This window comes from Humulus lupulus, chromosome 8 (genome assembly GCF_963169125.1).
Source record: "Humulus lupulus chromosome 8, drHumLupu1.1, whole genome shotgun sequence".
Classification (NCBI taxonomy): Eukaryota; Viridiplantae; Streptophyta; class Magnoliopsida; order Rosales; family Cannabaceae; genus Humulus; species Humulus lupulus.
Genome location: NC_084800.1, coordinates 46,996,149 through 47,017,994, shown reverse-complemented (window position 1 = coordinate 47,017,994; position 21,846 = coordinate 46,996,149). Strand labels below are relative to the sequence as shown.

Sequence of the window (21,846 nt, the reverse complement as noted above, 5' to 3'; positions counted from 1 at the left end):
TATTCTTATAATCTAATTTAGTTTTCTTTTGATTTTCTTCAACAGTGAGGTATATATAAGACATTTTCTTAAAGTTGCACATGAAAAGATTTGGGTTTGTTAGACTATAAATAGATTGATTGAATTAGTTTTCACTTGAGTTTTGAGCTAATCAAGTAATTGATTAATTAAACAATCTATGTTTGGAGTAACTTGCTTGTTTTCAGGGCCATAGCCAACAGAGTCTACATATATAGCCCTGGACTTTGATATTGTTGGAGCTGTATATAATTGGAAAAAAATGTTCTTTCATTATATGGTCATTGAATAAAGACATTTACCAAAGGAAAATAAGATTGGTTAAACTTAATAAGCTTCATGTTTGGCTCAAATCACAAATTCACAAATGGTCCAAACTTTAAAAATCTCCTTCCTCAAAAGTCAAAGGAAACATTATGGCCGAATGCAAAAGCCCATGTTCTAATTTGATTAGTTATAAATTCAATGAATTAACTAAGTATTAAGAATGTATTGAAAACTGAGCCCCAGTTCCCCAAACATTAGTTTTTCAGAGCTTTGGGCTTCAAATCATGAAGCAACCTTCATGATCAGAATTTAATATTATGCCTAAACAGAGTTAACAGATACTATATATATAATTAAAGAAAATTCAAGCTTATTTGAAAAATGATAAAGTAAAACTACCCTTTTGTGATTTAATTAACTCTAATTCATCGTTCAATAAAAGAAAAAAAAAGTGAAAATTGACATTCAAAGAAGTAACAACAAACTGCAAAATTTAACCACTTTGCTGTGTGTGGAGGGATTTCTTTAGAGAAAGAAAGAAAAAAAACAGTGTGGAAGAGAAAGCAGATGAACACTTCACTACTACTACTGACAAACTTGAGCAGCAAGAAACGTATTTCAGATTTTAGCCCTCTTGAAAGGAAAATTTTAATAAAAGGGCTCACATTAAGAGGAAAAGAAAAGAAAAGAGAGGAAAAGAGAAAAGAAAAGAGAGGAAAAGAAAAGCACACAACTAAGCTATGCAATCCAATATCCATGTTGGTTGATGATTTATTAATGTTGCCATAATAAAGCCTCAAAGGCAGATGGAATGGAACACTCTGGCTCTGACATTGCTATGTGATCCTCACTAAAGTAACCATATTCTTCTTCGAACAAGCTTTGATGATGATACCACGGCGGAGGATACAGCCACCCCTCTACGGAGTCTTCGAACACGAACTCGTTCCCTGACTCGAAACTCGTATCTAGACTCGGCAGCTCAACTATCTCGCTCAGCTCTTCCGGCGTCGACGGCGACGACGACACGTCGTAGTTCGACGAAGTGGCCACCAACGACGACGAGGAAGACGACTGCGACATTGCTGATGAAGTTGTTGTTGTTGATGATGACGTTGAGGGCGAAGGAGATGGGCTCGGAAACTCCATGGAAGCCGCTTTGGTAGCCGCGGCTTGAACATCTCGGGGTGAGTTGGATTCGGGCCGAGGCAATGATCCGGCTAGCTCGGGAAAGTTGAGGATGGCCGAGTTACCCTTGATGCTCAACGCCGCCACGTCGTGTGCACGCGCCGCCATTTCGGGTGTTGAGAAAGTTCCTAGCCAGATCCGATTCTTCTTCCTGGGCTCCCGAATTTCGGATACCCATTTGCCCCATGTCCTCATTCGGACCCCTCTGTAAACCGGGTGCTTGCTATTATTGCCATTGCTATTATTGCTGCTGCTGCTGCTATTATTATTATTATTACTATTACTATTACTACAATTTTCCCTGGCTCTCTTGACCCGCTTCTGATTCGGGTCGGGTATTATCCCCTGATCCTTATTGAGTAATAGTAACCCAGATGAGGAAGTCGACGAATTAACACTCGACTCGGTTTCTGATGAGCTCACCGGGTCAGCCATTGCTGATGGTGACAACATTTTTTTTTTTGCTTTCTTTCACTCTCTATCTCTCTTTGTGTATATAAAGAGAGTTCAGACAAAATCAATCTGGCTTTGTAATCTGATGATCAGTACCCCAGATGAAGAAAAATACAGATCCTATATATATACGACTATATATGTAATATGCTATGTGTGTATGACACTAATTGGTACAAGGGTATATAGTTTTCAGAGAGAGAAAACTGAACGTGAAAGGGAAAGAAAATGTGAATAGAAAGAGAGAAAGAGAGAGAGAGAGATTAGTGAGTGTGTAGTGAGATGAAAGAAATGAACTAATGAAGAGAATGGTATGGAAGAAAATATATAAACGCGAGGCTCTTCCTCTTTCTCCTTTTGTCCTGTGCACAAGTGACCCCCACACGACTAAGGTAGCCTACCCTTTCTTTTATATGAGTTATGACTCTTTTTTTTTTAATTTTTTTTTAATTTAATCATATGTATATATTTATTACACGTAGATACAGAGAGAGAAAGTGGGTGTACGGTCGGTCGAGCATGAGATGAGAGGAAGGAGTAAAGGGTTAAGGAGGGGTCAATCAACAGCTGGCATATATGCCATATACATAATATGTATATGAATGATATATTATTTAACAATATAAGAAAGAGTGTACTACTCCAAAGACAATAAGGATTAGTATTACCTTGTAATAGAATGGGAATACTCTCCTTTTCTTTGTACCGCTCAGTCCTCTGTGCTTTTTAACTCTTTCCCCTTTTTCTTTTTTCTTCTTCACTGGCATTGATTTTCAATGCCATATGCATAAATATTTTCTTTAATATTTCCCCTCGAGGAAATTGGTTCGTAGTACTCTTTTTCTTGGGGGTTTAATTGTTTACTAATCTTGATTGTTTTTTTAGTTTTCTACTTTTCTAATTAGTTATTGATGTTTGATGCGGGTGATATTTTTGGGGAGGTATTAATAAAACGTGTGTATATATTTATTGATCTTGCATCATTTCGGTTATGATGGTCCCCAATTAGCTAGTACTTGTGTGCAAATTATTATTAGACCTGCACATATATTATATATTATAGATGTTATTGGTTGGATCATAAGTATAATTGACATTTAGTATTTATTTTCGTTATAGCTTTTATTGATCCACATCCCTTAAATAGTTGTTAGAGTCACTTGAAAACAAATTACTTGCTACTTTGAGGCTTTTAAAACAAAACAAAATAAAACTTTGATGGTGCATTATTTGGACAGTTCATTAGAGTGAGTCATTCATAATAATGACATTATTAAAGAAGAATTACAATTAAAAAGTGATATCGTTTGTGAATTTTACATGTGATGACTAATATATTCTATGGCTATAGCTGTATATTGCTTGAAGGAAATATTCTAAATCGGATAGTACCATTATTATTATTATAGATAGGCATGATGAACATATATTTTTATGCTAATTTCTATATTGTGATAAATATACTTTGATGAGTTGATCTAAGTATTGAAATTAGGACACATGTTAAAAATAAAAAACAAAACTTTCACACATAATACACATGAAACAACAAAAAAGTCTATTTGGCGTCATCTTTTAGGATTGGTCAAAAGTGTTGACTGACACTTTTTATAAGCGAGGATTATAAACGACAGTCCTTAATTGATGCTAAAAAAATATCGTATTTTCGTTTTTGGCATTAATAACCCTAACTTCTTCCTCATTTTTTAAAAAAAAAAATTCTTATCATTTTTAATTGCCCATAATGTGTAGTCTTCCCCCCTCTCTCTCACACACATACACACTCTTGGCTCACTATGAACCAACCAAACAAGCTCTCTGCATCATGCCAACGATTGGAGACAAAAGACGAGCCAAGGGAGATGGGAATTCACTTTGTCGACGGTGGAGCAAACAAGATCTCTCACTATTTTTCTTTTCCACTAACACTACTAAACAAATGGATTTGGCGTCGGTTAAAAACTGAAGCTTTTGTCATTTGTAACCGATGTCTATTCAGGTGTCACGATTGGTATCATCAGAATCGTCGGTTTTACACCGTTGCTAAACTTATAAAAATTATAAAATAACGAAACACCACAACGAACCCAGAAACACCACAGCAAAAAAGACATTGAATAAATCAAAACTCCTAAATCAAATTTACTCCACCACCCCGAACCAAATGAGAGAAGAGGGAAAATTACCCCCGGAATCGCCTCGAACCACCACCAAAAAAATTGTACTCGAGAGAAAGAGGGAGAGAAGATAGAAAAAATGAGATTAATAGCTTGAGAAAGTGAGAGAATGGGCACCTGGTAGTAGAAAACGATAGGGTTAGAGATATATCTTGGGGTTTTGAGGGATAATGGGCTTCAGCCTCTCTTTTGGTCTTTTTTTTTTTACATAATTAGTCCATTAGCGTCAGTTCTAAACCGATGATTCTAATATCAATAGCATAGGTTCTAAACCAACACTAATGCATTTTTCTTGTTTTGAGATTTTAAAAAAAAAAAGTATAATAAGCTCATTAACGTCAATGCATAACCGACAATATTGATATTAAAACCTTTAAAATTGATATAAGTAGCGTCGGTTTAAAACTGTCGCAATTGATATTAGTAGCGTCGGTTCTAAATTGACGCTAATGGTCTTTACTAACAGCATCGAATAGTGTACCAACATAATTGACAAAAATTAGCATTAGTTTAAAACCGACGATATTGAGCTGATTTGATCAATTCTACGGTGAGTGTGCAAAACCGACGCAAAAAACGACATTAAAAAGAATTTTTGTTATAGTGTAATGACAAGGACAAACTATTTGCCTCTCGCTCTCTTAATCTCTCTCTCAACTCATTATGACCACGCAAAATGAAATCTCTAACTCTTCCTCTTTTTTTCCTATGCAAGTACATGGCAGCTCAGACTCGTGGTATTAGCAACAAAGACAATGAGAAGCTTGTTTTGGATGCTTGACAATTTTTGGTTTGGGGATTTTAAAAATTTACAGACTTTTTGTTCATTACATTTGGTTATTTTTAAGACTTTTATTTGAAATTTGAGACTTTGAGTTTGTATATTTGATTGAAATCTAAGACTTTTGGTTTGTTCAGTTAGATTGAAATATGAGAATTTTGCTTTGTAATATGTTTTCTTTTTTGGATAATGTTCTAATTATATTTATTGATTAGTAATTTAGTTTGCTTTTTCTTTTTTCAAATTAGTGTGGATTTCAGGCTTCAGTTCACAACTAACGGCAAATCCCTATGATTGTGTCATTGCCCTATTAGGCTTCAGTTCACAACTAAGGCCTTAACTTGTTTTAGGCGTTAACCTATGCCTGGTTCTGGACTGACGTCAAATCTAGGGCTTTGGGTGTTAATCTTTTTGGTTTGACGTTACACACTTTTTTTTTCTTTGTAACTGTATATATAATTTATATTTTAGTTTTAACTGTAAAATCAAAATGAATTAACCATACTGACCAAAAAATAAAAATTAGTAAAAAATTACATTCAACCTACATTTATATATTTTTATTGGGAAAACTAGCATAGTAATTTACAAAGCTATTATCTTATTGAGTTTGGTCATTTTTTATGCATCGGCGTTGATGTTTTTTTTTAGAGAAATTATAATAAATGATCCAAAATAATGGTATGAAAAAGCTAATGTCCTTATTTTTTAAATTGTAGAGAAATGATCCTTTTATATTGTTGATTACCTAATTTATCATTTTGCACCAAGCCCCAAGTGAATATTAGGGTTTATCTAAGGCTAAAAAGGTTAAAGATGGTAGGGGTAAATATGAAATTTTGCTCTACTAATTTGTTGTATTGTGACGTTTGTTGATTTTTTTTAAAATTGAGACATTTATCTAAATAATTGTTGTTTTGGGGGCTATTTTGCCCGTTGCCTTTTTTTTTAATATTGATAAGAGGGGAATCAATGGTGCCTAACACCACTTGATATGTCATATCGATATTAGTGCAATTTAGTATCGTGTCATACATATTTATTTTAAAATAGAATATGTAAGACCTGATATTAAATTATATCAATCAATTTCAAGTGGTGTTAGGCACCATAAGTGCTCTATAGTAATGCCTCTCTTTTTTTTGTCCTACAAAATCATGTCAGGCAAACATTTATTTTGTGGATTCGTCAACATACATATTTTTCATTTCTTTCCAATTCCTTCTTAAAAAATTTCTTAGAAGTTTTTGAAAGTTATTTTTATTCATCTTTAAGATATTTTTATTAAAAAATTACCTATTAATAAATATGAAAATGAGTAATTAGCGGCAAAATCCCCTTATTTTTACATTTTGTTACGGTTAAACCCTCATTCTTTTTTTTTTGCCGGTGAAACCTCCCCATCCCCCGTTCCATTATCAAATTTATTATTTCTGTTAGTTTTTGCTGTTAACTGTCAGTGTGGAGTCACGTGGTCATCTAAAACGAATGACATATCATTAATTTAAATTAAAAAAACAATAAAAATATTTAAATTAATTTAAAATATATTAGTTAAAATTAAAAAATTACTTAACCCTAATTTCCCCCTTCTTCCTTCCTTCCTCCTCCTCCTCCTTCTTCTTCTTCTTCCTTCCTCTCGCTACCAGCCCTCAAGCCCTGCCCTGCCATCTCCGACCACCTGCAACTCCGTTCCTCCTATCTGCATCTCTATCCCCGTTCACCCCCTTTCTCACCTCCCTTGCACCTGCAACCCTTTCTTGTTCATCCCAACTGCAACTCCATCCATGTTCATTTCAAAGCCTAGAGCTGCCATCGAATCACCAAACTCGACCTTCAAAACCCTAACCCAACCATGGATCGCAGGTCGTTGGCGCTGGGCTTGGAAACGGCGTGGCAAATCTGGAGATGGAGGCTCAAGGCAGGGCTGTGTTGGTATGCGCGAGACAAGGCTGCAAGAAAAAATGGAAGAGGAAGAAGAACAAGCAGAGAAGAAAGAGAGAAAAATTAGGGGTTAATAAACCCACTATTATTTTATTCTGCTTAACGTACCAATAAATTTATAAATTGATATGAGATGCTTAATTTTTTTGTCATTTTGCCTAATAATTCTTTGCAAAATAATATTGTGGAGATGTTAAATACCCTATCAAATGGACTTGACATAGAATGTTACTTTGCAAAAAAAAAAATCTTAAAAAATGTCATTTTACAAAATATAATTATAGAAAAATGTATTTCTACAAATTACTCAATTAATATTTGACAGAGAACATAATTAACACACTAATAATTTACTTTAGCAAAATAAAAAGTGTATTTACTTTATTTTATTAATAAACATAAATTTGGTGATGATTTGTGATGTCGTCATAGATATCTCTGTGGATAGGAGTCAATCTACTATTGCCTTTGCGGCAAGACATTATGAGATGGAGATAGCTCTACCCATATCATTTCTAGTAAAATTCAGGAAAGAGTAAAAGTAAATTATTTGGGGAAAAAAATAAAACAAAATAATAATAAAAAATAAAAATAAAACGTAAGCGGAATTAGATTAATAAACAAGTAGAGGGGCTTTTATTGGTGATGTCATTGGGCTTTACTGATTTGGTCCCAGCCTGAGAAAAAGCTAAATTTAGGTTTCATCAATTGTCCAATCACAAGAATAATAAAAAAAATTATTTTTTTTTGCTTAAAAAAGATAATCAAATATAATATTATACAGGTACAGGACATGATACAATAATCAAACCATGATAGAAATATTATATTGATATAATTAAATCATTAATTACCAGTTGCTGTGGCTGATGTACTAATAACTGACACTGTAACCCCCTACCAAAAAAATTAATAAATAAATAAATAAAGATTATTGAAGTCCCCCACTCTAGAAAAGCTATGATGCTACTGTTGTCTTATTAATTAAATACAAGTTTAGAAATGAATGAACCAATCCAATAATGATCAGACAAAAAAAGCCTTTACTACTAGTTCGTTGGACTATCTATATGTTGTGGAATCTCCATTAGTGTTTTATTTAATATTCCATTATTTATGTAATCTTAGGATTATCTTTTTTTTTCTTTTTCTCTTTTTGGCACTTACCCTATTTGTGTATATATGATTACAAGTGTTGTTCAGGGTACCAGTATTGTTAAGAGTTTCAATGGTGTCTAAAAATACAAAAAGTTTACATTTCGCTAAAATTATAATTTAATATTAAGTCTTATACATTATAAATTAATAAGTATTATAAAATATTAATAATATTAGATATTTAAATTTGTCAAATAACAATACACATATGGTTATATGTTAATGTTTAGTCATCAAAAAATAATTAAGCCGTAGAATTGCAAACATTAAACTCAAAAATTAATTTTGTACTAAATGAAAAAGAATAAAGAAAAATTCAATCAAGCAACTTGGCATGGATGAGCCTCTAAAAATTAAAAAAACCTGGCTATTGTATTTAAATTAGAAAGGTACAACAAGTGTGAGTACTGGCGTTGGAGCTAGGTGTGCCTCTTCTAATCAATTATAATAGTGAAAAAATGTCGTTAGGTTAGGCCTTTGGTAAATTCAATTTACAAAATAGGTCTTAAATCAATCGTATACTAATTTTTAAAATTAATAATAAAAAAAATAGTGTACTTAAAGGTTTAAAGGTGGCTCTATTACCACGTAAGGCATACATTTGATTGACACCAAAATGATTTCACAACCATAATAACAATAAAGAGAGGGAAAAAAAATACTTTTTATTTAAAAGATAAGGCACTTGCAATGTGCTGCAATGAAATAAAAAAACATATTCCATTTTATTAATAACTCAAATAATATAAACCAATAAAAAAATTATAAGGATAGTGGCCTTAAAATCTTTATTTTTTTACAAAAAGTTACGACAAATCCCCTAATAAAAAATTTTGATAGCAAAATCTCATTTTGTTAATATTTTTTTGCAAGTAAGCCCCTTTAGTTGCTAAATGCCACATAAATACGTTAAGTGCCAACTAAAATACACGTGACAACATTTTATAAGGCCACATGTAAGAAAAATTAAAAACAAATTTAATTAATAAAAAAATTAAAGGCTTTTTTCAATTTTAAGTTTTGTTTTATTTTAATAATTTTAAAACATTAAAATAGTAGAAAAAATAATTAAAATATTATTTTAATATTTAATTGTTTTAATTATTTTTTTATTTTTGTAAATAATAATACATTAATAAAATTAAACATTGCAGTTTATTGAAATTCCTAACAAATATTTAAACATTAATATTTCAACAACCAATTCAATAGTTTATAAAAATAATAGTAAAATAATTTTTTTTAAAAGTAAACAAAACTTAAAATTGAAAAAGGTTTAAAATTTTTTTATTTATTTTTAAACAATTAATTATTTTTTTTACATATGGCCCTATAAAATGTTACATCGTGTATTTTAGTGAGCACTTAACGTGCTTATGTGGCATTTAACAGCCAAAGGGACTTATTTGCAACAAACTATTGAAGAAATAGGGTTTTGCTTTCAAATTTTTTATTGGGGGGTTTGTCGTAACTTTTGTAAAAAAATATGGGGTTTTGCCGTAAATATTCAAAAATATATATTTTTTTTCAGCAAAGTTTCTTATTTTGATATTTTGTAATATTTTTTTAAAGGGATTCTTTGTTCAAAAGTTAATTTTTTATTACTTAAGTCTTTAATCTCGCAAAACTGTATCAATTAGGTCCTTAAAATTAGTTTTTTACTAGTTAGATCTCTAACATTTTTAAATCTTATAAATTAAGTCCCTAAATATATATTTTTTAATTTTTAAAAAATTAAGTATTGAAAATGTTGACCGCGTTTTTGGCCAACGATGTGTAGACGTCAAAAACGATAAAAACCTTCAAGAGAAATAAACGACATAGACGATTTTTATAGTGGTTCAACCCCAATGTGTTGGTAATAGCCTAATCAACTTAGAGTTGTGATTATAGATCTGCACTCAAGATCAAATGAACCTGAGTCAACTGAGTTTCTTCAGTGCAGATTACAATAATACAAGAATTCTCTCAAATACAAGTACTCTCTCTCTCTAGAAAATAAGAATTCAAATCAAAAGTTCCAAAGTCCCCTTCTTGATGCCATAAGCCTTGTATATATAGGCTCAGGATCGTACAGATGGTATCCCCCATAATCGGGATATTTTGTTATTCTCATTATATTTAATTTACAATAATATTCATAATATAACAATATACTATATTCGTGGGATAAACTGAGAGATTCCCGCATAAGCCAAGACCGATTCTTGTTGAACCCGTTTCTGGGATCTCTTGCGTAGCCCTGCTCTGTCTAGTCGATCCATATCACATTCAGGCTGGTCGGCCAAACTTTCACTGGGCAGACACACACCTAACTGGGCAGACATGCACTTGGCTCGGCAGACAGACACTTAGCTAGGTAGACATGCACTTTACTGGTCGGACATGGTCATGACTGGTCGGCCAAGGTCATGCCTGGGCAGACAAACATGTGGCTGGTCGGACAAGGTCATGCCTGGGCAGACAAACACATAACTGGTCGGACATGGTCATGCCTGGGCAGACAAACATGTGACTGGCCAGTCAAAATTCTTCACTGGTCTACCGGGTCACTCCTAAGCTAGATCACCCAACTATTCCTTGCCATTTGTCATTTCTATTGCCACGTCATCGAACTCCAATTTTTGGGGATAACATTTGCCCCCCAAGTTTATTATATGATATACTCACATAATAAACTTTTCTTCTAGCAAAATGTTTTTGAGGTCATCCAAAAGCTTCCATTCGGTCGATAACTTTCACGTAATCCCACGATTGAACTTGTCTTTTGATTTCTTCAAATTCTATTTTTTGATCTTGTGGTAGTATCCTATGAGTAAGAAAACATGTTTGTGCCCTATGTCCTTGAGATTTATTGTCCTTTTGGACATTATAGTTAATTGGTCATTATTTTTTCTAACCATTCGGACAATGGGTATGCCCCAAGCTGCTCGGACGTAAAAGATTTAGTCTTGAATTTCTATGCCCACCAATCGGTCACCTTGATGCCCCTCGGACACCTCGGCGCTAGCTGGTCATATGCCCAAGGCTTAGCTCCTCGGACGCGTGCTGCTCGGACGGACAAATGCTGCTCGGACACAACCGCTCGGACACAGCCCAAGGCCTAGCACCCCAGCCGCACGGACGAATGTTGCTCGGACACAACCATACCCGATCGGATGCAGCTCAAATCCACTCGGACACCAGCCCTTGGATGCGCGCCATTCGGTCATCAGCCTTTGGATGCCCAGCCAGCCATTCGGATGCAGCCCCCCAGCCGATCGGACGCACACGCGGAAGCAACCCAGCTGCTCGGACACCGCTCGGATGCAGCCCTCGGACGCGCGCGAGGGCCTGCTTCGGCACACTCGGCATCTGCTTGGGCACATGACATAGCCATTTAAGCCTATGCCTAAAACTTTCCCTACCAAAAACCATCAAAGCACCTTTTTTGAATTTACCAAAAGTGTTTTTAGAGATTGATTTCTCTCAATCAATCTTGGGAAAAATTGACTTCTCTTCTCAAAGAAATTTTTTTACTGTGTAGTAAATATTTTTACTTTGCATTCATTTGCTCGTGTTCGTTTGATCCACTCCAGAGACTCATCGATGTTATTTATGCTAAACAACAGAGTTTCCTACTCGATCGGTGATACATGCTTAGCCGACCAGGGAAGGTTTATCTGCTCTCCCGACTAGGAAAACTTTGCACCTGATCAGCTAAACCTTGTACCCGGCAAGTAGTTTGCTCTTTATTCTTGTGAAAACAATTGTTGCTTAGCAGCTTTGATATTTCTCTCTTACAGCTAAGTTGTTGGCATTTATACTTTACTTTTCTTTTCTAACTTAAAACATTCTAAGTCTTTTTAGACTTAAAAAGTTATAAGTTTTTTGTGAATAGTAAAGTCACTCTGATGTATGCCTTATACTTTCGCATGAGTACTTCGTTTTCTATCTTAGAAATTTTAGACATTTCATAAGTCCATACTAAGTATACTTTCTCACACTCTTATTGCTCTAACATTTTATGAGCATAATGTTTATTCACACGAATATCTGCTTCTAACTTAAAATTTTAAAAAATTCCAAGTTACTTAGGCTTTGTCAAACAAGTTAGCTTAATGGCCTTTTTGGACTTCAAAAATTTACAAGTCAGCCTAAAAACAGATATCTTAACTCGTGCTCTTATTGCCTATGTTAAATTATATACCAGTATACCCCATGTGCCCCCCAGGTGATCGAGGGTTGAAAGATCCTTAGTCACTTGCTACTTGACCGAATCTGTTCGAGCAGTTGATTACTCATGAAACACATAGAATATATGGAAAATATTCAAGCAGTTGAACACTGCTTGAACGTATCGACCAGTTGAACACTGTCCGATTTTACCGACCAGTTGAACACTGCTCGGATAACTAACACACATGCATATTTGTAGCAAGAATCGACCACGCTGCGCGTAGTCTCTTTTATTACTCGTAAATTAAAAAGGACAAAACATGTCTAATAACGAGTCTTAAACAACCAAAATTGTTCAAAAATAAAATGACTGGTTAGCAAATAACCAACTCATAAACCAAACTTAAATAACAAGTCTAACAACTCGAAGTCAAGCTACCACTCTGAAAGCGGTATTTAGAAATAATATATTCACAAACGTTCGCCGTTCCAATGGCTCCTGATCCTAGCACTCCCGCTCAGCATACTTCTTCTTTGATTCATTGCTTTCCTCAGCCAAGTGTGGACCTCCACATATAGTGTCTAAGGTAAAGTCCACAGGTCCGGGCTGCAAGGGTGGAGATCTTTGTCGCTTGAAACCAGGATTGCTGCTACCTCCTTCTCCTTGGAGTGTCTCTGCCCGGTACTTCCTCAACTTGCCCGACAGGAGAAGAAATTCTGTCTCGTCCTTGTGGTGATTGCATTCATTCGTGTCGTGACCATAATCTCCATGGAAACGACAAAACTTATTCATATCTCTTTTCCTCATCTCTTTCCTGATGGGGGGAGGCTTCTTGTAGGGAACCTCTTCATGTCTAGCAGGATATATCTCTGCTCGGCTGGTTGAGAGAGTGGTGTAGTTAGTGAACTGAGGCTCATACTTGGTTGGCCTTTCATTTGAACTCAACTTTACTTTCTTTTCCTCATGGTGGTCAGACCCGTTATTTCCACGTTTCTTTCCACCATCCTTAGGAGAGTCAGTTGATCCGCCCGGATTGTTTATGTCATTCTCCTCTTTCTCGATTGCATCATCCAATTTCATATACTTGTCTGCTCGGTCAAGAAATTGTTGAAGTGTTGAAATTGGATTTCTATGTATGCTATCCCACAAAGGGCTCCGATAAGTTATCCCAACAGATATTGCAACCATCTTCCCTTCGTCTCCTACAGCAGTTGCTCTATTGGCTTCTCTCATGAATCTCTATATATAATTCTTTAGAGACTCATCTTTTCCTTGTTTGATATCTGCCAAGTGGTTGGCATAAACTGGAGGGGTCCAGGCAGCACTGAACTGCCTGCAAAACTCTTTCCTGAAACTCTCCCAAGAAGTGATGGAGTTTGGCTTAAACTTCCAATACCACTCTTGGGCAGTGTCGGACAATGTGGTGGGGAAGACTTTGCACTGATAGTCATCACTCACTTCGAGCAGCTCCATTTGATCTTCGAATTTCCCTACATGCCTTATCGGATCTGCCTTTTCTGTATAAACTGGCAGTACCGGTGCTTTGTACTTTACTGGTGGCTGGGCTGCTCTAATTCGAGTACAGAACGGGCTACCACTCCTGTGGTCTACTGGATCGATCGCAGAGGGTCGTTTCGTTAGACCTTGAACTGTTGCTGTCAGAGCTTCAAGCTGGGCTTGGATGCTTAAGGCCACTGCTTGGGACTCATTCTCGGGACCGTCTGGTCGGGCGCTCCTATCCGGCAGACCATCATCAAGTATTTCTACTTTACTGGTAGGTCGGATTGGATCTCGCCCTTCGACCGGGACGGTCCTTCTTCTATCAGCGATGTCGTCTCTTAAATCCTTCTGGTAGGTATGTCTCCCTAACCGATCGAACACCGTATTCTGAGTATTTTCGAAAGGCTTGTCGTGTGTGACATGCTCCTTGTCACTGCGCTGTTTGGGATGCAGTGGTGGCCTTCCTCTCTGCGATGGGCGATCTTTTCCTCCTTAATGGTTGTTATCATTCTTCTCCTTCCACTAGTCAGTGTGATGACTATCAGCTTCATCACGACCATGCCTATCTTTGAAGTGTGAAGTTTCTTTACCTCGAGGAGCTCTATTTTGCTCCTGCTCAGGTGGAGTTTTCTTGCTACCTGATTTGTGACTTCCTAATCTAGAAGTCTCTGATCGGTGGCTTCTTGAGGGGGTTCTAGAGTTCCCCCTTTGGGTTGAGGCAATGCCCGACCGGACCCCATCTTCTTCTTGACCAGGCGGGTTACTACCACTCCTGTTTGGCCCTCGAGAATTGGGTCTATCAGTGTTCTTACGACCAGCTTCTGTGGTCCTTGCTCCTGGGGTGGCTGCTCCTCGTTCTGCAGCTTGGGCATTGGCTTGGGCCAGATGTGTAGCTGCCTCCAGAGCAAGTGCAGCCTCGCGATGTCGCCTATCGGCCTCCTCCTGCTGTCGCTTGATCTCCTCGCTCCTAGCCTCCATCTCTTGTCTCTGTTGCTCAAACGCCGCCTTCTGCCTAGCCATCTCTTTAGCAAACGCCTCCTGTCTGGCGTTGAATTGTGCCATCTCCTCCTGGAAGGCCCCCATGGCCTCTTGGAGTTCTTCAACTTCTGGAGTCACGTCCTCGAGCACGACTCTAGGCTCAGTCTCACGGTCTTGTCGGCTAGGACCTTCTGATCTGGCATACTCTTTAGAGGAACCTGTCTTCTAGGAGGCCGCATTGGTGTTCTTAGGCGCCATAATACTTCAGGGACCGTCTGTCTTTCTCTTCAGGCTCTCAATGAAACCACCAAAATGTTGACCGCATTTTTGGCCAACGATGTGTAGACGTTAAAAACGATAAAAACCTTCAAGAGAAATAAACGACACAGACGATTTTTATAGTGGTTCAGCCCCAATGTGTTGGTAATTGCCTAATCCTCTTAGAGTTGTGATTATAGATCTGCACTCAAGATCAGATGAACCTGAGTCAACTGAGTTTCTACAGTGCAGATTACAAGAATACAAGAATTCTCTCAAATACAAGTACTCTCTCTCTCTCAAGAAAATAAGAATTGGAATCAAAAGTTCCAAAGTCCCCTTTATGATGTTGTACGCCCTGATTTTCCCACGGGCTGATTAGCAATCCGAGCTGCGGCCTAACCATGATTACCTCATGATCATCCCCAGGGGCTGGAGCTTCTGTCGTAGCGTCGTGCCTCTTAGCTCGAGGAAGCCCCAAGAGCTCGCCTTCACTGCCCAAGGCCGGGGCAGGAATTCTGAAGGCTGATGATCGAGCTAAGTATGAAGCTCGTGGTACGAGCTTCATATGGAGGCTATGACCCTTTGTGAAGTCAACACATGCAAGGTAAACGTGCATATATCAGGCATCACGTGTCTCATATCCCCCTGACTTCTCGGACACGCAGCAGGAACGTGCGTATTCAGACACCCACGACTGGGTTGGGCCGTGCGGCCCATTATCTCCTTACCTATTGATTTGACCACACTTATGTGTCAGGTTTAGGAATTAATCATGAATGTCACAGAATTGATACGACAAGTAAGAAGGTCACGGGATGACCCTCTTACCAACTTCCAGGTGCCTTCTCCTATAAATATGGAGACCCTGGGAGTTGATAGGGGTTGGAAAAATAATCTCTTGTAAGAAATACTTTGTAATCAAATACTCAGTATAGATCAATAATATTGACTAGTGGAGTAGAAGGATTTTAACCTTCGAACCACTTAAAAACCGTGTCTTGAGTCACCTTTTTCATCCTCTAAGATCATATATCTATTTCGGTTCACCTTTAGCACTAATCCCTTTCTCTTCTTCTCTTAATTACCTGTTCGCGAATAACCGCGTCAACAGATGCCATAAGCCTTGTATTTATAGGCTCATGATCGTATAGATGGTATCCCCCATAATCATGATATTTTGTTGTTCTCATTATATTTAATTTACAATAATATTCATAATATAACAATATACTATATTCATGGGATAAACTGAGAGATTCCCGCACAAGCCAAGACTGATTCTTGTTAGAGCCGTTTCTGGGATCTCTTGCATAGCCCTGCTCTGTCTAGTCGATTCATATCACATTCAGGCTGGTCGGCCAAAGTTTCACTGGGCAGACACACACCTAACTGGGCAGACATGCACTTGGCTGGACAGACATGCACTTAGCTGGGCAGACATGCACTTGGCTTGTCTGGGCAGACATGCACTTGGCTGGGCTGACATGCACTTGGATGGTCGGACATGGTCATGACTAGTCGGACATGGTCATGCCTGGGCAGACAAACACATGACTGGTCGGACAAGGTCATGCCTGGGCAGACAAACACATGACTGGTCGGACAAGGTTGTAACGCCCCAACTCCTGGGACCGTTACGGTGTGCCTTGTAAACAATGCTAAACTCGCTAATCGAGTCATTTGGCCAAAATCGTGCAACTAAGTATGATTAGCGGTTTAAGGATTAAACATTTTGGTTAGGACGTAACGTTTCACTAGAACGTTTAATATATACATTGGGATCCCAAAAATAGAATTTCAGAGTTTATTACAGAAAATGTTTACAACAGGCCGTTCTAAGCGGCAAAACAGGGTTCAACCCTAGTTCCACTTTAAACCTCGGCCGTGGCGGTCGAGCAGCTTTATATGTACACATCATCACCTAAGCTCTCCAACTCAAAGATGGACCAGCTTTCTCTTGCCTTTACCTGCATCACATAGCACTCGTGAGCCGAAGCCCAGCAAGAAAACATAATACTTTTCATAAACATTATCAAATGATTATCATTATAATCACACGGAGCATAAAGCTTCCAAACCAATGAGTGAACATCATATGATTCAAGAGGGAGAGTGGCTGCTAGGTAAGCCACTAGCCTCCAAGTGCTTATCTTAATCATCGACCCTCGGGGTCGGTCTAGCATTAATGCTCCTTGAGTCATTCAATGCTGATGGTCGATTAGATCTAATCTTCGTTGGCTTGCGTGAACCACGCTAAGACCGTTCTGACTAATAAGTCAGCGCTATGTGACCAGTGTCTAGTATCACTGCCGAACTTGACCAATAAGTCACAGCTTCACAGCTGATACTAACACCTTTGCCAATTCTGACTGATAAGTCAGTGCAACGTGACCAGTGCCCAGTATCACTGCCGAACCTGACTCATAAGTCACAGCTTCACAGCTAATACCAACACCTTTGCCAATTCTGACTGAAGAGTCAGTGCATCGTGACCGTTGCCCAATATCACTGCCGAACCTGACTCATAAGTCACAGCTTCACAGTTGATACTAGCCCCTTTGCCAAATCTGACTAATTAGTCAGTACCATGCACAAGTAAGCAATGCTATCAATAAGTATCATATGCCAGTTATCCAAGAATATGGCATTCAACATGCTTACTAAACAGTTGCTAGCATAATCATGATCATGCACAAACTCAGAGACTCAAGCTCTGGCCAATCTCATATTCATCACTCATGGCATGCCCTAATCATATGTTTCTCGTGCATCTCATGCATCACACTTAATCATCCAACATGCCTCAATAATAATCATATGCAAATGGGAAAACTTGCCAAACGTTCATTATGCTAACAATGTTTACATTTAAACATCCAACATGCATCAATCATAGCCATGCATGTCAAACTCAATAGCCAACCAACATGCATCATAATAGCCATACATGTCATGCTCAATAATCAACCAACATGCATCCATAATAGCCATGCATGTCACATATACACAGGGTGTAGTTTTCTTACCTTGGGTTCGAGCGAGAATTAATAAAAGAAACGACCTTTGAGAACGATCAGCTTTTAGTCCTTTAGCGGTCACCTAGTCATATCCAAACATAAGGTAACATCAATAAAAATGATCAACATAAGTTCCCAAACCAATATCCAGCCTCCGGGACATCAATCCCCACTTAACCGGGTACTAGGACCAACCCCGAGGCCTATGGTAAGCATCCCTAAGTCAAAAACCCTATTCTGGCCAAATCTGCCCTGATGGGCCGCGGCTCACCCTTAGACAGAAGCATAACCCTTCACAAAAATGCACGTAGGCCGCGGCTCACCATAGCCGTGCCGCGGCCCATTACCAAAACCAGCAAGCACCAGCTTGCTTTCCCCTGCGTTTTCCTTCGAAACCAACCCTTCAAACCAGTCCCAAACCTCAACCCAACACCCAATTTAACCACTAAACATTATCAACAACTCACCCACATCAAAACCCAAGTAAAACATCAACTAAACTTTCATTAATTCCAACTCTTTATCAAGAAATCACAAGCTGAAACTTAAATAAAAAACAGAGTATAACCAGGGATTCCATGGCTTAAACTTACCTCAAACTTGGTTTTGTTTCCCCTTTAATGGCTGAATCACGACCCTAAGCTCCTACCTTTGATTTCCTAGCTTAACTCCTCAAGTTGGCTCCAAAATTCCAAAGAGAAAAGGAAGGAAAATGGTACACGGGTGAGGGAGAGAAAGAAGGTTATTGATGCTCTGTTTTTTTTAACAATTCCACAACCTTCTAAAACTCAAAAGGCTGATACATATCCTTCGCCAAATGACCTAAATGCCCCTAGGTCACTTAAGGCTTCAAAAATCACCCCAAGGGCAAAATTGTCCTTTCCAACGTATACCGTTAATTATAATTAACGCTCTCCAATTCCCACTATTCTCAATTACCAATAAATCACATCCCATTACCCCTTAATTCCCGGTAATGCTCTAATCAATAAATTCACCCCGAGACTCACCCCGAGCCCCGGACTTAAACCCGTTATGACTAGACCGAATACTTACATCTCATGATCGTCTCATGTCGTAAAGCTCGAACCGATCCACCCTATAATGTGGTTATATTAATTATTCTCAACCATGCACCCAAAATTTACATTTACGCCCACTGTGGCCAAATTACCAAAATGCCCTTGAATAGTAACGCCCCAACTCCAGGGACCGCTACAGTGCACATTGCAAACAGTGCTAAACTCGCTAATCGAGTCGTTTGGTCATAAACGTGTAACTAAGTGTGATTAGCGGTTTAGGGGTTAAAAACTTTGGTTAAGATATAATGTTTCACTAGAACGTTTAATATATACATTGGGATCCCAAAAATATAATTTCAGAGTTTATTACAAGAAAATATTTACAACAGGCCGTTCTAAGCGGCAAAACAGGGTCCAGCCCTAGTTCCACTTTCAAACCTCGCCCAAGTATTGGTTGAGCAGCTGCATATGTACACGTCATCACCTAAGCTCTCCAACTCAAGGATGGTCCAACTTCCTCTTGCCTTTACCAGCACCACAAAGCACCCGTGAGCCGAAGCCCAGCAAGAAAACTCATATGCTCATAAACAGTCATATCATGATGTCAAATCACATCTGGCATGCCTAGTAATCATAGCTCTACTCAGCATGCAAATGAATTCAAACAGATGCTGGGGTATCCGAGACAAGAGGTCCTGGCCTTCTGATTGGAGGATTATCAAGACAATCCTAATCAGATGAGTGTCGTAACACTAAAGGTTCCGATAAACCATGCTGAGTGACCAACAAGCAAGTCACTAGGGGCCTCTGTGCCCAAGCCTTGCATATGATGATCAAAATGATCATACAGAGCTCATAGCCCTGATCAGACGAGTGAATATCACTTGAGGTTCTAGTAAACCATACTGAGTGACTGACAACCAAGTCACTAGGGGCCCAGTGCCCATTTCCCCGCAATGGCTCTACATGGCTAGCCCTTGGCTAGATAAATGCTTGTTTATATTCATCGAACTTGAGGTCGGTCCTGCATTAATGCTCTTTGAGTCATTCAATGCAGAGGGTCGATTAGGTCCAATCGACATAGCTTGCACTACACACTAGGGTTGTCATGACTAGTGAGTTAGCACAATGTGACCAGTGCCCAGCATCATTGCCGAACCTGACTAGTGATTCACGGCTTCAAAGTTGATACTAACACCTTTGCCAAATTTGACTAATTAGTCAGTGCGTGACCAGTGCCCAGCATCACTGCCGAACCTGACTAGTGAGTCACGGCTTCACAGTTGATACTAACACCTTTGCCAGATCTGACTAATTAGTCAGTGCGTGACCAGTGCCCAGCACCACTACCGAACCTGACTAGTGAGTCACAACTTCACATTTGGTACTAGCACCTTTGCCAAACCTGACTAATTAGTCAGTGCCATGCACAAGTAAGCAATGCTATCAATGTGTATCATATGCCAATTATCCAAGAACAGGGCATTCAGCATGCTCACTAAACAGTTGCTAGCATAATTATGATAATGCACAAACACAGAGACACAAGCTCTGACCAATCTCATATTCATCATTCATGGCATGCCCTAATCACATGTTTCTCGTGCATCACATGCATCACACTTAACCATCTAGCATGCCTCAATAATAATCATATGCAAATGGGCAAGATTGCCAAGCATTCATTATGCTATCAATTTTTACATTTAAACATCCAACATGCATCAATCATAGCCATGCATGTCACATATGGGGTGCAGTTTTCTTACCTTGGGTTCGAGCGAGAATTAATAAAAGAAACGACCTTTGAGAACGATCAGCTTTTAGTCCTTTAGCGGTCACCTAGTCATAACCAAACATATAGGATACCATTAATAAAAAATGACCAACATAGGTTCCCAAACCAATATCTAGCCTCCGGGACATCAATCCACACTTAACCGGGTAGTAGGATCAACCCCGAGGCCTATGGCAAGCATCCACAAGTCAAAAACCCCTTTTTGGCCAAATCTGCCTTGATGGGCCGCGGCTCATCCCCCTGACAGAGGCATAATTGCCTCAGAAACACACTTAGGCCGCGGCACGCCATAGCCAGGCCGCGGCACATTACCCTGATCAGCCCAAAAACCAGCAACGCACCAGCAAACTCCCCTGCGTTTTTCCCTTGGAACCAGCTCTTCAAACCAACCCAAAACACCAACCTAACACCCATTTCAACCCCTAAACATCATCAACATCTCACCCTCATCAAAACCCAAGTTTCCAAACTCAAGAACTCCCATTAATTCACAACTAACACATCAAAAACCTCAATTGAAAACTTAATAGAAAAACAGGGTATACCATGAAACTCATGGCTGGATCTCCTAGCTTAACTCCTCAATTTGGCCTCTCAAAATTCAAAGGAAAGTGAAGGGTGGAGCATGTACGGGAGAGAAGAAAATGATGGGGATAAGACTCTGTTTCTGTTCTGTTTCCACAGCTTTCTAAACCCCAAAGCTGATATAAATCCTTATGGTCAAAAGACCATAATGCCCCTAGGCCAATTTAAAGCTTCTAAACACTCCCAAGTGTAAATTCGTCATTTCCAACCTATACCGTTAATTATAATTAACGCTCTCCAATTCCCGCTATTCTCAATATTCTCAAATGCCAACAAATCATACCCCATTACCCTTTAATTCCCGGTAATGTTCTAATCATCAAAATGACCCCGAGACTCACCCCGAGCCTCGAACTTAATCCCGTTATGACTAGACCGAAAACTTGCATTCCCATGATCGTCTCATGTCAAATGGCTCGAACCAATCCACATATAATGTGGCAATATTATAATTCACCCATATGCATGCATTCACCATCATATAATAATATAATTCACATAAACATGCATATAATCATTAAATATCATAATAAATCAATT

The 21,846-nt window shown here is 38.3% G+C and overlaps 1 protein-coding gene across 1 annotated transcript; it reads right to left on the bottom strand.

Moving 5' to 3' along the window:
- Positions 1–726: 726 nt before the first annotated feature.
- LOC133797091 (ethylene-responsive transcription factor ERF043-like) lies at positions 727–2,295 on the bottom strand. The gene has a single exon (XM_062234887.1). It carries the CDS (start codon positions 1,924–1,926, stop codon positions 1,060–1,062), a length of 867 nt encoding a protein of 288 aa, XP_062090871.1. The 5' UTR covers positions 1,927–2,295; the 3' UTR covers positions 727–1,059.
- Between the last annotated feature and the right edge of the window lie 19,551 nt (positions 2,296–21,846).

Coding starts and splice junctions, on each gene's coding strand:
- LOC133797091 (XM_062234887.1), bottom strand. CDS start 1,926: ATGTTGTCACCATCAGCAATGGCTGACCCGGTGAGCTCATCAGAAACC.